Below are 15,472 nucleotides of genomic sequence, written 5' to 3'. Positions count from 1 at the left end.
CATGCCACAAGATGTAGGTGATGAAGTATCGCAGAAAATGTCAAAGTCGATGTCATGCCTCTGTGTAAGAAACTAGGGGCCTGTGTGGCAGCACATGTCCCTGTTTGTGCAAACTTTGACTGTCGTCATCTGTGAATGGCATTCAGCACCTCTCAGGTTTTCCCCATCTGCCTCTCTCCCTCACACACATGTTCGGACCCGCCCCCTGTGATGTCACCTCTCACTCTGCAGACCTGCATGGCCAGGCTCCTCTACTTGTCCTTGCTGAAGACGGCATCTGCCAACACCCGCTGAAAGGGGGTGCGCACTCCGAGCAAAGGTATCACTTCATCCCCGTTGTTTGCGGCAAATGGACACTTTTTAAAAACTCCAACCCCAAAAGGGAAAAGAAAGGCATTTGTAATCTGATGTGGGTCGTGAAACTTCTGAAGGAATGATTTAAAAGCTGAGAAAATAGGAAACAAGTAATGCTGATGTTGATGAAAAATTAGAACATCGCTGCAAGCACATTGGGGGAATCATTTGCAATGCGATAGTTCTCGCATTTGCCTGAGTTTAAGCTATTACTATTCTAAATGACAATGTCTTTTATTTATGCTTTAAAACCCAAAATATAAATAAAAGGCATTGTCATTTACAATGTCAGCAGCTAAAACTCGCGTAAATGCGAGACCTTTTGCATTGCAAATGCTTGTTTTTCTAAAGGTGTTGAGATCTGGTGTTATTCATTGCTCAACATAAGGCATTTTTACTTAAATGTTTTCACCCTGACTGTCATCGTACCTAAGCAGTAGTTAACTTTTTTTAATGAATTTGCTTGCAGGGATTATTTATTCAACGCCATCGAAACAATGCCTTGTGTAAGAAGAAAAGCAGAATGGGCCTTGCAGTGGATCTCAGACAAAAAGTCAACATTTGGTAATTTTATTTTAAAATCCTTTTGCATGAACATTCGAATTGCCAGTGATAATAAATACGAAACATTTCAAGTTCTGTGTTGACTTTATTGCAAACTTGTAAAAAAATAAAGATTTCTCATCTTTTTAATACTGTACGCCAAACCACTGTGCTTCGTGCACGCAAACATCCAGGATAATTGACAAATCTCCAACATGTACCTCAGCTCTGAACTCAAATGTTTGCTGCATATGCATATACTCATCTCCCTGAATACCTGTTCCACCTTCTTGCTAAAGTCCGTCTTTCTTTGTCTACCAGATCATTCTGTGCCTAAGAGATAGCCCCGCCTGTATTGCTAATTTCACTTTTGTTTGCACAAGGAGTTCCTGGGTTATCCATATGGTACTTCTATAGCTCATAATTGCCAATAGGACTGCTTGGCAGTAGACCAAGTAGTTGAAAGGAGGACCATCCGAATTGTTTTCCTGGCTTCCACTCTAGATGTACCTGATGCCTCTCTTCTAAGACTGGGGGGCTGTGGTCCTTGGATCTACATAGCTGATCCTCTGAATCAGTCTCTTGACTTGCCACAGTGTCTGTGATGGGTCAAATTCCTTCATTTGCAGGAGGCCACATCCCATGGAAAGAGGACCCGCTCCCTTTTGATTGCAGCTATGGACAGTTTGCGCCTGTGTGATCAGTATTACAGAAGGGGCTGTGCAAGCGTCTGAGGTCCTTTCTGTAATACAAAAGTGCCACAAGGGTGCTAAAAGCCGGCGCACACACACACTTTGCACAACCAGGGTACTTTCTGTAATATGGACCCAAGAGACAGAACAAACTCCCAAAGGGTGTCTGCAAGGTTATAATCGTCAATTGTCTGTTTAGAACCCCTCTGCAGGTGATCCCTAAAGATGAAATACTTGAGCAGCTTTATTCTTTTTGTTCACTTTATATTGTTTCATGTTGTCTGAGGTCTATTCATAATCTAATCCCATGTTACAGGATCACTAAGAACTCATTCTTCTTTCTTAGTCATTTAACTTGTTGTGGGGCTGTCATTCAAATTTCTGAGAGCACTTCTTGAATATGGCATTTGAGATTTACATCCCATTCCAATGAGTATTTGGACAGAGAAGGCTGGGGTTATTTGGCATCCACCAAGGGCCAACAGTTATGAAAGGATGAGATACATAAGCAGTACTACCAATGGAGTGGAAGATTAGGAACTGGGAGACTGAAAAGGCCACTGATTTGCAGGTTCATACTGATGGTGATATGCTAGTGTCTATCCTCATGCATGTCCCTCTGCTCATCTGATGCTTTTCGACACGTCGCTGTGTTTACTTGCAACCCTGCCTTCTGCCATCAAGCAAGCAAGCTTCCTAGATTTCTGCTGTGATAACATCCACCTCATCTCACCAACCATGCAGAGTCTGGACTATGCCTCTGGGACCTCACTGCGTACTTATAATTCCAGGCTGTTTTTTTTCTACACTTCACCCTAACAGTAAAACAAACTTCCTTTTGGCCTTCGCTCTTGCCCTGAATTCCCTTCCTTCAAGAAGGGGCTTAAGACTTGGCTATTTTAGATTGTCTCCTTCTCCTTTGGGAGTGATTCGCCTGTGATACCAAGTGACACTATAGGTAACCTAAATGGAAGTTAATTAATACTTGACAGTAACATCTTAGATATGAAAGGAATAAAAATAAAGTAGACGCGATACATCTACTTACAGTAATATTAAAAAGTAGCAACAAAAGGCAAGTACTAATTATAAACATATGCTTCCCTCCAAAGAGTATAAATATTTAGAGGGCTATTAACTCAACTCTTGAAGAACTGGAAAAACGTATTGAAAGCCACTCACAAGTTTATATTTTGACTAGCAGCCCGCCCCAGCGTTGCCTGGGGCAGAAAGGGGCTGGGGGCAGCATTTTAATCTTCTGTGCACGCACCCCCCCCCCCGCGACATTGCCCAGTCCGCTGCGTCACTGGAGAATACGCAGTCGCAGTGTCCACTCTGCCCCTATTTCCCTGTCAGGGCCTCACTGGACAAAGGCAGCTTTTAGTCATCAGTGAGGTCAAGTGCGCGGCGACCCTCCTGCACTCTTAGTTGGTAATGGCGCCTCGAACGGTGGCACCTGCGCGTTGAAGGTGAAAGCCGTGCCCTGTGAGGTACTTGGCACTAAACAGAGAGGCGAATCCTTCAGACGCCGTTCCGAAGCTGCACGTCCCGGCTTCAGTCTGTCGTGCTGGGCGAGCCCAGCGTTCGCGGCATATTTACACACCCCAGCCTTGATGGAGGAATTCCTCTCACGCCCTCCCACCAGCGCGTGTAATCCCATGCACTTCAGCGCGCCGGCGGAGGCCCTTGTCACAAAGCTTCAGGTAATCCCTTCAGATGCACTACGCAGTCGAGTGTGAGTGTGCCTCGCACCTTGAGCCTCCCGCCCCGGCTTTGTAAACACCCCCCCCACGACTTGACTTACCTCATACGCTGCTCCTCCCCGCGCTGTCACTGCTCCTCCGCTTCTCACCGCTCCGCAGATCCTCCCGGCGCTCATGTTCTCCCCTCTTCCTGTTGCTGGTGAACTCCGCTCCTCCCCTCACGCAGACACTCCTCGCGGCGCTCATGCTACTCCCCTCACGCATACGTCCCGGCCAGTGCTACTTGCAAGGGACTACTTTTTTTTTATTTGTAAATATTTTAAACAACGTTTTTTTTTAATTTTTATGTAGCCTATGTCCTTCTACTTGCCCTGAGGTTTTCTAAGATGTCTTGGGTGTTCAGATTGGTGGTGTAGTTTTCGAGTTTACCTGGCTCAAAGGTGCAAGTTCTCTCTTTATAATAGTAGTATAGATAACTGGTGACTTTATTGTAAACTTGCCGTCTAATACAAGCATATCTTCTCAGGAAGAATCACCGACTTCTATAATATTCCTGATCCTCGGTTTTCCAATGGAAGACAAAAATTGGTTTGAAAAAGCATCTATTTCTTCTTTCGCTTTTTAGGCTATAAACCAATAAATGGTAAACTTCACAATACACAATACACAATCGTCCATTACAACCAACTGTACGCCTAAATAGATTTACCTCCATGACTAACAATACATACTTCACAGCAAGAAATGAAAGCTACCATAATCCTCAGCATGTCAATCTGTTATTGAAATATAAAGCATATGATAAATCCAAAACCATCAGCTACAGAACAAGCATTACTTATTAACAACTCTAAATGAAATGGAACAATCATTTGCTAAAGAAAATGAATCAGCTTTGTTATCAAGATTTCTTAATTAACTTTTGTAACATGACCAATAATAAATCAAACTCGTTCTTCTTACTGATTGTTGACTTGGAAAAACCTTCTCTTCCATGTATTTACCTTTCTCTCATCTACATGTGAAAAATATAACAGGACAAGACAACATTGTTATTTTCTAAATCAATATGATGGCTTATTCTTAAAAGAGAAGAGGCGCTACAGGACAGATTAAGGTTTTTGTTGAAATTTTCTTCACTAATTAACCAGGAGACTAAAATCTAGCATTTTAAATCTAATTTAAAAAAAAATATGCAGCAGCTGCATATTGTGATAAACATGAGGAAGCATGTACAACCGTACATGAATCCATTAAAGTAAAGGATTCGAGAAGATTCTGAATGTTTAGTTGGACTTGATTCTACATCTTACAAGACAATATGCAATTATCGTGTCGTACTAAAAATGGGAAGCATTTGTTAAAGCCACACGTCCTCCTGCTGCCTCACTTATTAACATAGATCTCCAAAGTATTTATACCTTCAACAGAAAAGAAATCATGTTACTTAACATATTGAGCAAAGTATTGAAACTTATGCAGTTCTTTTACATTCAGGTCAAGTTCCTCCTTTCTGGAAACAGTCGGAAATATAACTTATCTGTAGGAAAGAGCCTACAGCAGAACCCAATAACTATCGACACGTTGCTTTACTAGACACAGATGGCAAATGTTTTGCTAAGTGTTTTGCTAAGTGTTTATTGCATAAATGATCTGAATGGGCTGATAAGTATAAAATCAAATGCGGTCCAACAGGCTTTTGGCTGGCATGTTCTACAATCAATAATTATTCTACCGCCTATGATAAATTCAATAGAAACCATCTCTGGCAACAATTGCACACTCAGTGGGAATTGACAGTACCCTTTTGCATTCTTTGGTGGAATTACAGAAAGATACATGGGTGCAAGTGAAACTGCCCAACGGGATTTGCTTAACCCAAACATTTTACTCACAACATATTAAGATGGCTGTATCCTTATCCCACTATTATTTTTTTGTACATTGCATATTAATAGATTAACTAAAAGGATTCACTCTAAACCTGGTTCAGCGAAAAATTAGTCATCTAGCATACACAGATGAACTTTTGATAATCTATTTTATGATCTTTAAATAGGCCTTCAATGTCAATTAAATCAGTGACACAAGTATAACAAAATCAATTGTTTAATTGTGAACTTAACCAAGACAAAAATAATGACCTTCAGCAGATCTGCTAAACACTTCAATTAAAAGGTGAGGACATCGGCAATTGATCAAGTAAAAAGTTATCCTTACCTAAGCATCATTATTGACAAGAATTGTTTATTTTAAGACTATCTGCTCCACATTGCAGATTAAGACTTTAATTTGGATGGATATATTTACCCTCACAAGACAGTTTTGCCTTTACTGATTATATCTGTGATTGAGGAACTGCGCAGGATGATAGTTTCAAAAACTTTTCTCTCAAGAAATTACCTCCAGAAACCTCAATTCACAGCACTCAACTAAGACAAGTATTGACATAATAATTAATGAATACCAGCTACCCCTATTTGAAACTCTGTGTTTTCATGAACAGGAATCAACCCAAACGTATAATTTGGGGACACTCTAATTAAAGCAACTACCTAATTGACATCGCTAAATTTTCAAGCTAAAAAATAATAATTGACATAGCTAAATTATCAATATACAAAAACGTAGCATTAACTCAAGACAAAGAGACCGCAAGGATGCATGGTTATCTTGACTCTACATGGAGACCAACACCAAGAACCTATATCTGAGACTAAGATTAGTTTTTATTCCGATTCTTACAAATAGCAAGTGCTTCGAGGAGCCTAATGAAAGACCAAAGACTGTACTGCCTTTGCAAGAAGAAAGAAGAGACACTTCAGCATATTGTTTATATCCCAAATTCTGGAATTATTGCAACAAATATATCTGTGATCATTCTGTAGGGATGCCAACCTCAGAACATGAAGGAGGATACCCTTTACAGCTTTAAAGGATCATTTAATAGATTTATTTGCTCTTTATTCAAATGTTTTAATTTAGAATTTAATAACTTATCAATGGTAAATCACCAATAGGCAAAGTTTTAGCCATAACACATTCTTTTATAATAAAAAAAGTGGAATGTTAGTGTTCTATTTAATGGTAACTTTAAATATTATAAATTTGTTTTTTATATATTGTACTTGATTGCATCTAAATCTGTACAATACAGTATTAGTAAAACACTGCTCCTATTTTGTTATCACAAAAACACAAACATATGGCCTAGTACACCCTATTTAGGGGTTGTCATCAGTTCTATATCAGTTGCATTCCTCAAGAAAGGATTCATCTTTGTGAAGGAGACTAGCAGAAAAAAATGAAACAGATGGGCACATCACCTGTCTTGTAAAAGGCACTAAAGGAGCTGGGACTTTGAAACAAGACCAAGCACAGCCAGAGGAGCCCAGACTTTGTGTGTTAAAGTAAGCCGTTCATATTAATGCCAGCGCTTCATAATGTCAGCATGCTAGGCTGAGCTCATCTGCATAATCAATTAATAAATACATCAAATTGATTTCAGGATGGTAACAAACAAACACAACAGAAGCACAACGTCTTTGATGATCAATACAAATGAGCTAGGCCCACACCAACCAAGGTTTAAGGGGAGGGTGGGAATGGGAGGGTGGGAAATCCTATTATTGAGGTAATGGAAATCTGATATTCGAGGGCTGCATGAGTTGATGTTTGAAGTGTATAACTGCTCACACTTTCCCCAATTAGGGAAGATACGCCGAGTTTAGCACCCACAGGGCAGCTACTCATGGGGACGGGATGGTTGACGGAGGAACACCGAACAGTAATAGCATTTCCCGCCTGAGTTTAAGTGCAGGTTGTTTGTTTCGACCAGAGGATGGGGTGACAGCAGAAAAGCAGATGCTGGATTATCTAGCCGCGCAGATGTCATTGTTTCCTTGTGCTATTACCAGGTTTAAGCACTTGCTAACCAGCGCCGCCCAGCCTCCGGGATGTGGGCTCACCGGCTGTGTGATAACTGATTAACGATATCTATGGGACATTTGTGAATGGCGGGACTGACGGACCAACTTATTGTATGTTTTCTAAATCTGCAAAAAAACACAGTTTAAAAACAAAAAGCAAAAAAAAAAAAACAGAAGTACAACGTCTCCACAGCACATTGCAAACAAAGTACACAATTGAGAGTAAGTATGCCAAACAAAGAAAGGGGACTTAGATAGATAAAGTAGGAGCCAGTTTCTGATACTGTAAAAAACAGATCTTGTGCATGAACAGTAATTGCTGATGTCTTCATGACAAGAGGGAGGAAATACATTTTTTGTTGAAATTATAGCACTAGCACAATTGTCCTTTTTCAATGGCATCACGTACCCCATATAATGTAAGGTAGTGGCCGGAAAGAGGTACAGACTGATAGTGCTTCTGGGCACCGTTATTTCCTTTATAAATTCTATATCCTTTATAAGTAAGGCCTGGTTTTGTTTTATGAGAGTATTCATTTACCCCTTGTGAACCAATCTCTATAGACTATCTGGAACAGATTTGTTATTAGAGCAGGGAGTGAGATGGCTGTTACTGCTTGCAGAGTAATTGGCATTGTCTGGGAGTTGTACTTTATCCAATCATTTTTGTCTTCTGAAAAAAACGCCTTTAAATAACACAATTGTGTTAATGTAAAACTTAGTTTTTCACTTTAAAACAATACATGACCCCAGGCGCTTTTGTTTCAGGGGAACGGGTGGTTGCATTTGCTTCCGTGGAAGGAATATTCTTCTCCGGCTCCTTTGCGGCTATATTCTGGCTGAAGAAGCGGGGCCTCATGCCTGGTCTCACTTTCTCGAATGAGCTCATCAGCCGAGACGAGGTAATTACTTCGAAAGATGTGAAAATCTATAAAATATATTTTCTTTCCTCAACAGCATTTTACTCTCACAATTATGATGGGTTAGAGCAGATATGGGACAATACCTTGAGATCGTGACACAGTCACAAACAAATAATACTAACCTTTATTTTTGTCACATGGGATCAAATGAATCTACCAGCTCTTCCAATATCAGTTGTTTGTTTAACTTCACTCACTTTTTCCTGCCCTCATTATATTCTTCCTGCACAGCCGGATGTCTGATTTCTAGTCACAATATGAGATCCACTGCTAGAACTTATCTTGGGCTCCCAAGAGTTTCAACAGATTTAGTTCAACTTTGATAAATGTTGTAGATAAAGGTGGTAATGAGATGTATCTGATACATTTAGGAGAAAGTGAATGGATCCCTTCCCCTGTGGGTGGTGCAGTCTGCCAACATTTGCTCATTTCCAAGAGGTCTTTGTTTAAGCTGTATCTCTTTTTTTGGAATGAATGGGCTAGATATAAAATTGCACATTTTCATTAGAGAAAATTGTGAAAACCTGTAGCACAACTCCAATCCCACAATATCTTTGGCAATTCTTCAAACACAAACGCTGGCAGCAGGTGGTGTGCAGTGGTGCTGGAACAATTTTCAACGTGCAGGTGCTGGTTATCAAATGTGCTTTCATTGCTTTGATTATATAAGTTTTAAGGCGTTTAAACTATACTTTTTAAAGCAACCACATGGCTTTACAAATGTTTGCAATACTGTGGCCTCCTTTCATCTGTACAGCAGTAAGAGTGTCCCTAGTTGAAATTACAAATGACCCTAAGTATGCTGTCAGAGAAAGGAATAGTAAACGCAACTCCTGATGTTAAAATATTAGTAGCACTTCATCAAGCGAAGTTGCCTGCCATTTTTTTCACATTTCTTTATTGATATTTGAGGAACTTACATCCAGCAATATAGACACATATGATATCTGTATGCAATTATTATAATTTTCTCAAACAAATCGCAAGCACTTGTTACACAATAGTACAGTAGGCATATATCCGTTCAACTACGCCACCTTGTATTTTACAGCTAGGGTAACTATATAAGAACCCAACTACCCAGAACCCACCCCCACCCAACCTCAAGTTGTCAGCAAATTGTCAGCATCCTTTTCCCTCATACATTGCCCAAAGCTTTTTAGGTCTTGACACTCACTATATGGCTACTGCAGCGTCTAGTGAGGTATAATGGAAGTTGCCTGTCCTACGGTAATCTATACTTGAACGCACAGTAAATGATTCAAGACAAAAAAGTAAAGGCTTCTTTATTAATTCCCATTCTGAACTCACTCAAGCACACAAGGGGGTGCTTCTTCCCACACAATTGGTGATGGAAAGAACTGGAACCGTCGGAGGTGGGATGATGTGCATAAAAGGACCAAACTACACATCCAAACAGATTTGCTCAAATGGTAATACTATGCAACTCATTCATGATCTGGATTCAGCAAGTCACCCACAGAAGGTTTGTTCACTGGACATTGGTCTGGCCAACTTTGCAATAGATAAAAGAGTTTCAAAGTCTGCAGGGTAATTTCCTCCTCACTCTCTTTAGTGCAAAGTGAGTGAACAAAACAACTGGTATTACCACTGTGTGGCCACTATGCTGTCATGAGCGTGTACTGGAATCAGTGCCTCACTTAGAGAAGATAAAAAACAAAGGTGTGTCTTATCCTCTCATGTTTGCCATGGCCTTTTTTTACATCTATTCTACACCTCATCCTTCGATTTATTGTTTCATGCCAAAACCAGGCGATCAGAGCAGTAGTACTTTAGTGTATGATTATTGTGATCTGGAGTAAATAACAAATATTGGTCTAGTACTGCGTGATAGACTTTAGCTCATGCCACAGAGAACTTATTCCTCGTAGAAACCCGAGTACTAAGCTCCTACAGAGCACATTCTGCAGCAGCGAAGTCCCACAACCATGGACCAAAGAGAATAACTAACTGGGTTATATTACAATAGTAGAAAGTGTGGAAGGGATTGATTAAATGAATATTAGTTCAGATCAACATTAGTATTATGATCCCAAGTGTCTTTTCTTGCATAATGGAGGAAGGTGGAAGTAAGAGCACCTCCTAGATAAAAAGAAAATCTCTGAGCTAGACAACAGATCAATTATAATATCAGATAGGACATACAAGTTATATTTTGCACAAATAAAGTAATATTTTCTTATCTAATCTTAATTTTTTGTATTTCCCCCCTAGGGTCTTCACTGTGATTTTGCTTGCTTAATGTTCCAGTATTTGGTAAACAAACCTACGGTTGAAAGGGTCACTGAGATTGTACTGAATGCAGTCAAAATTGAACAGGTAAGGATTATTCAGCCATTAAAGTTCTTAATTTAAAAATCTGTGATCTGGCTGTTCCCCTTCTTCAACGTCTGTCTTACTTATGAAATATTACCTATCCCTCCAAGTGATCCCTGTTGCCCTAACACCTTTTAATATTTTAATTAATTAGCTTTCAGCCTCTGTCTGTAATTACATAGACACTCTCAGTTCTACCTATTTTGTGTACTTGTATTGGGAACACAATTGCCTATAGAAGAAAATAGTGGGGTGTATGAATTTTGGAATGAACGTCACCCTGTTGGTTCTTGTGAGACAGTTTACTCCTAACTTCTCACTGTACAAATTGCAGGCTGTAAAAATGTATAACTACTGACTAGCTTATGGCGGTGTTTAGACCTGCTCGTTGAGGTTATTTTTCGGTGATGTTAAAATTTAGAGTCTACTTGGGGCAATATGCACAAGTTGAATGTTTGATATTACTACTTGTGGAAATATTAGTGCTTGGGCTAATACCAATGGTACTTTTAACACCAAAGTCGCCACCAAATATTACATGTGCAAATACAGAAACTCCTCAAATACATTTGCTGGATGCTTGTCCCATAGTTTGGGTTCCAGGACCTAAACGGATTTTCACCCAATTCTCTTGCACCAAAAGCAAGGATCGAGGTGTTCATTGTGGGTGATAAGGCAATAGTTTTATCATGCGATACTTTTCACGGGCTCCAAATGAAACTCTCTTATCTGCAGGCAGCTGGTGAAACTCTCTTAGACAGTATGATACTAACCACCAGAATCTCACTCAGTCTAATTATGAATGAACTGAAATCAATTCTTGAGACATCCCAGCAGCACAAATACACATAACATGATCAATTCAAGGTCATAAATCTACAACTGTCTTCTTTAAAAGGCAGGGTTCCCCTGCATATTTTGGTCAGTATGTTTTTAAGATGACCCGAGGTCGCCGTGAGACAGGCCTCTTTTTTATTCCTCTGTTCTGAAGGTGCATTGGTATGAGCTTCAATATAGCGCTTTGTAAACGCCACTAACGCATTACCCTTTTGCTTTGCACTTCACCATTTAATGTCTTTTCTTAAAACACTTTTTCTTCTTCTGTGTAACATTACATGTTCTTTTACATACTCAGCAGTGCTGCATGCTGCAAATATCAATATTATATTTCTTTCTGGTGAAATCGTTGTGTTTTCTTTAGGACTTTTTAACGGAAGCTTTGCCTGTAAACCTTATTGGGATGAACTGTGAGCTGATGAAACAGTACATTGAGTTTGTGGCTGACAGATTGTTAGTAGAACTTGGATTCTCTAAGGTAAGAATCAGATGAAAATGTTTGATTGAAGCAGGCATCCTAATAAAAAAGCATAAGAAGTGACACCGTTTTTTTATTTCTTCTTTCATTCGTAAATTCATAATTTTCTACACATGCTCGAGAACAGTGCAACTTACTTCACTTCACACATGTAAATCTCTATGATATTTAAACAGACTCATTAGCATTCAATTATGTAGACTGCTTTGTTTAAGGTTATCTGAGGCATGTGTCATTTGGTAGTTGCTATTACCCCACTTTACCTAAAGTTTGTATGAACCTCCTAGAAGATTATAGATATACTTAAAAAAGCACTATTATTTAGTATTTTAAACCAATACAAATCAACGACTGCTTGTTTGAAAACAAGTAAGATTATTCCACATGCATTTATATTCACCAAGGATCATGTTTTGTATCTGTGTGGCCTATGCCAGCTTACAATAGGTCTTCCAAACTGTGATAAGCTATAAAACAAAAATACTCATTTACAGTAGGTGCAACATTTTAGTAGTCATTGTACACCATGCTTGTTAGACCACATGAGCTGAAAAACACCCATTTACCAGACAGCTACTTTCAATGTATACCTTTTGAGGGGTTTGTTTGCTCTGTACATATTGGTGCTGATGACATTAGGTTCTTTTGTACCAATACAGATCCTGCTTAGCAAACAAACACCCTGAAATGATTTTTAAAAGATTTTATTCTGACTTGTGGAATAATATTTTTGGCCCTCTTTTTGGATTTCAACTGTACCTCACTACTTTATAGCTGCTGTGTCGATTAGTAGAGATGGGAAACAGACCTCCCATGCGCATAAGGATTGATCAGCGATAAGACTGTCTCAGAGCTGTGGGAGATTGTTTAGGATAGTAAACCTTTTCACATGGGATCTCCCCTTTGTTCTCTTAGTGAACATTTACCATTGTATTAAGAGCTAACACAACCCTTTATTTAATTCCTTGGCTATCTGCTGGAATTGTAAACCTTCTAATCCCCTCTTACACCTTTTTTGGTCAGTGATGTAGATGGCATCCTGCGAAGTGGTAGTGTTCAGATTTCAAGGGCAAATTGCTCTGACTTGGATAGTGTCTCTTTGAAATAAAATAAATCCTTCCTCTGTGACTACAAACTGTTTCCTTCTACAAATGTGAGATGCGTGTTTGTGACCTCCCTCACCTGACATCAGGCCACGCATGAGGTAATCTGTGAGTTGGTGCACACTGCTCATAATGTTGCTAGGTATGAGCAATGAGAAACATTAATGAGGGTAAATGTATCTTCCTGTATCGTGTATGTAAGCACAATATGAATGTATTAGTGCATAACCATTTCATGTGACCTTTCCAGGGAGCAGGGTCCATAGGTCATAGGTAAACAACAGATGCAATTTGTCATATTTTCGGCGATTGAGTCTTGATAAGGTTCTTTTGCCACAAGATCAGTTTACCATGCCTAAAATTAACTGCACAACCAGGGGCTCAGGGCCTGGTCGTTAGATGAGCTGCAGAACATATGCAGGTCTCGTGCTGTTTGAATATGCACACATGAAAGTGGCATTGTGCCAATATAATGAGTTCCTACTTTCATATTCAACTTTATATTCAAATTAAATCAAAACAAAATGCAGATAGCCAGCTTATATAGGAAAACGACATTACATTTTGTAGTTGGTAGAATGACAACTATTTGGTTTGAAAAAACACATTGCATTTTGTGCTTTTTGTCACGCATTGGATCTACAGAAATTCATTCTGGTGGGCTTCTGCACGCCCCTCGCCATGAAGACATTCACAAGTACTGAGCATAATTTGGTCGAAGAGTCTCATTAAAGCTAAAGCACTGCTCTGCCTTCAGGCACATATATATATGGGACACATATTTCGGCATCCTTGTTCTGTGAAGGCAAAAATATTGAAGGAGAATTTTACCTGGCTTCTTCATTCCCTTTACCTTTCTAAGGTTCTTTCTCAATAAACACGAACCTACAGAATTAATTTCAGAAGTAATTCAGGAACTATAACTTTTAGAAACCATATTGTCTTTGTCTGGCACTGACAAGTGAGTTTTAATACTAAAGCTTTTGTGCGTAATCCATCTCAGATTTGTTTCTTTAATTATTGAATAGTTGGTTAAATGACACCTGAAGAAGAGGCGTGTAGGACTTAAATAACATATTCATTGGACCATTTACTCTTTTTTTTTACCGTGTTTCACACTTTTATGACTTTGTCTAACATCTCAAAACCCGGAATGACCACCCAACCAGGTGATTAGAATTGTGCTTACATCTCTGAAGAAGAACTGGAGAACTTGCAGAGCTAACTCAGATGCATTTCGAGTTCCAAAACTGAAATTCCTTTTTAATCAATTCTTTATTGAAAATAAGAGAATACCAACAACATTCGAGCATAGCAATTTTTGACAATGCCAAAAGAGAAATATTCAAGACAAAGGATTTAAGTTTAACAATAATTACCTTCACCCTGTATCAACGTCCAACCCTTCCCACAACTCTGTGATTAGATTTCAGTGTGTTTTGTGTAAAAATTATGAATCAGAACTTTGAGCTAATGAATTCTTGTGCTCTCCGATAGCTGTACTGGAAGGTTGTCCTCACTTTATAGAGTCAGTGAGTTAGAGGCATTGCAGCCATATTTGCAAATACGTAGGGACGGGATAGTATTGTGTACATAATAAAGGGTACATGTCCAGGATTTTTTATCCTTCCTAAGTGATACAATTCATCTTCATTAACTCACAGCTTATAGTTGGAAAGCAAGTGGAACAAAGCCTGGTGGCCCACAGAACTCTGCACCCCCTGCTCCTACAGACCACGCCCTCAACCTTTGCATTATTCTGGATAGCAGCTATCGATGAAGACACAAGTCAATGCAGTCTCATCCGCCTGCTTCCACACCTTTCGCATGCTCCCCAAGACCTTTAGGTGGCTCCCTTTAAACATGGTCGTCTGTGCAGGTATCCACAAAACCCTATTGCATGGCTACCCCAGTTGGGCAGGCGTTTGTAAACACATTGCTCTTCCACTGCACACTCACCTGCCCTTTCTGGGAAGTGGGGATACTACTTTAAAGTCAATGCACAGCAAATAAATTTAACATGGGCATACAAGAAGAAATGTTACATAACATTGCCAAGGGTTTTAGCTTGTTCTCCTTGATTGAACGTCCCACCCCTTTAACACTGTAAGAAAAGGGTGGCATTCATTTTATGGGACCCGTCACATGGCAAACTGAGGAAAAACAAATTTGAAGGGCACTCTTCATACAAATGAATTACATTGCGGGCTTTCAACGTAGTAGTAGGCTGTACGATTTTAGACATACCTCGAACCAATCCAAATATTTCGAAGAGACTGTTAAGCTGTAACTGATGGTTACAGACAAATACAATTTTCTTTTCTTCTTATTTCATTTTAGCATTGTAGAGTTAGGGTTCAGTTAAGGAAAGTGATAAGCTTGCAGTCAGGGTTGTTTGAAGAGTTTAGGTTACAAGAGTGTAAAGACTGTTAAACATTTTGGTTTAGGTTTTATGCTGTGGTTATGGTTAGTGTTAGTTTTATGGTTAAGGTAGAGATTTACGTTAGAATGTGGAGAAGGGTTACGCTTTTCTTTAAGTTTAGTGTTATAGTGTATGTACAAGTTAGAGTTGT

General features: G+C 39.4%; 1 protein-coding gene across 1 annotated transcript in view; it reads left to right on the top strand.

The window, feature by feature from the left end:
• RRM2B (ribonucleotide reductase regulatory TP53 inducible subunit M2B) overlaps positions 1-15,472 on the top strand; it is a 135,321-nt gene that overhangs the window by 117,735 nt on the left and 2,114 nt on the right. The window contains exons 5-8 of the mRNA XM_086966068.1: positions 824-918; positions 7,990-8,123; positions 10,380-10,484; positions 11,683-11,796. Of these exons, the coding sequence (XP_086822194.1) occupies positions 824-918; positions 7,990-8,123; positions 10,380-10,484; positions 11,683-11,796 (448 nt within the window). The remainder of the gene's footprint in view (positions 1-823; positions 919-7,989; positions 8,124-10,379; positions 10,485-11,682; positions 11,797-15,472) is intronic.

This window comes from Lissotriton vulgaris, chromosome 4_1 (genome assembly GCF_964263255.1).
Source record: "Lissotriton vulgaris chromosome 4_1, aLisVul1.2, whole genome shotgun sequence".
Lineage (NCBI taxonomy): Eukaryota > Metazoa > Chordata > Amphibia > Caudata > Salamandridae > Lissotriton > Lissotriton vulgaris.
Note: the sequence above shows the minus strand (reverse complement) of the source record. Positions and strands in the feature narration are given on the sequence as shown.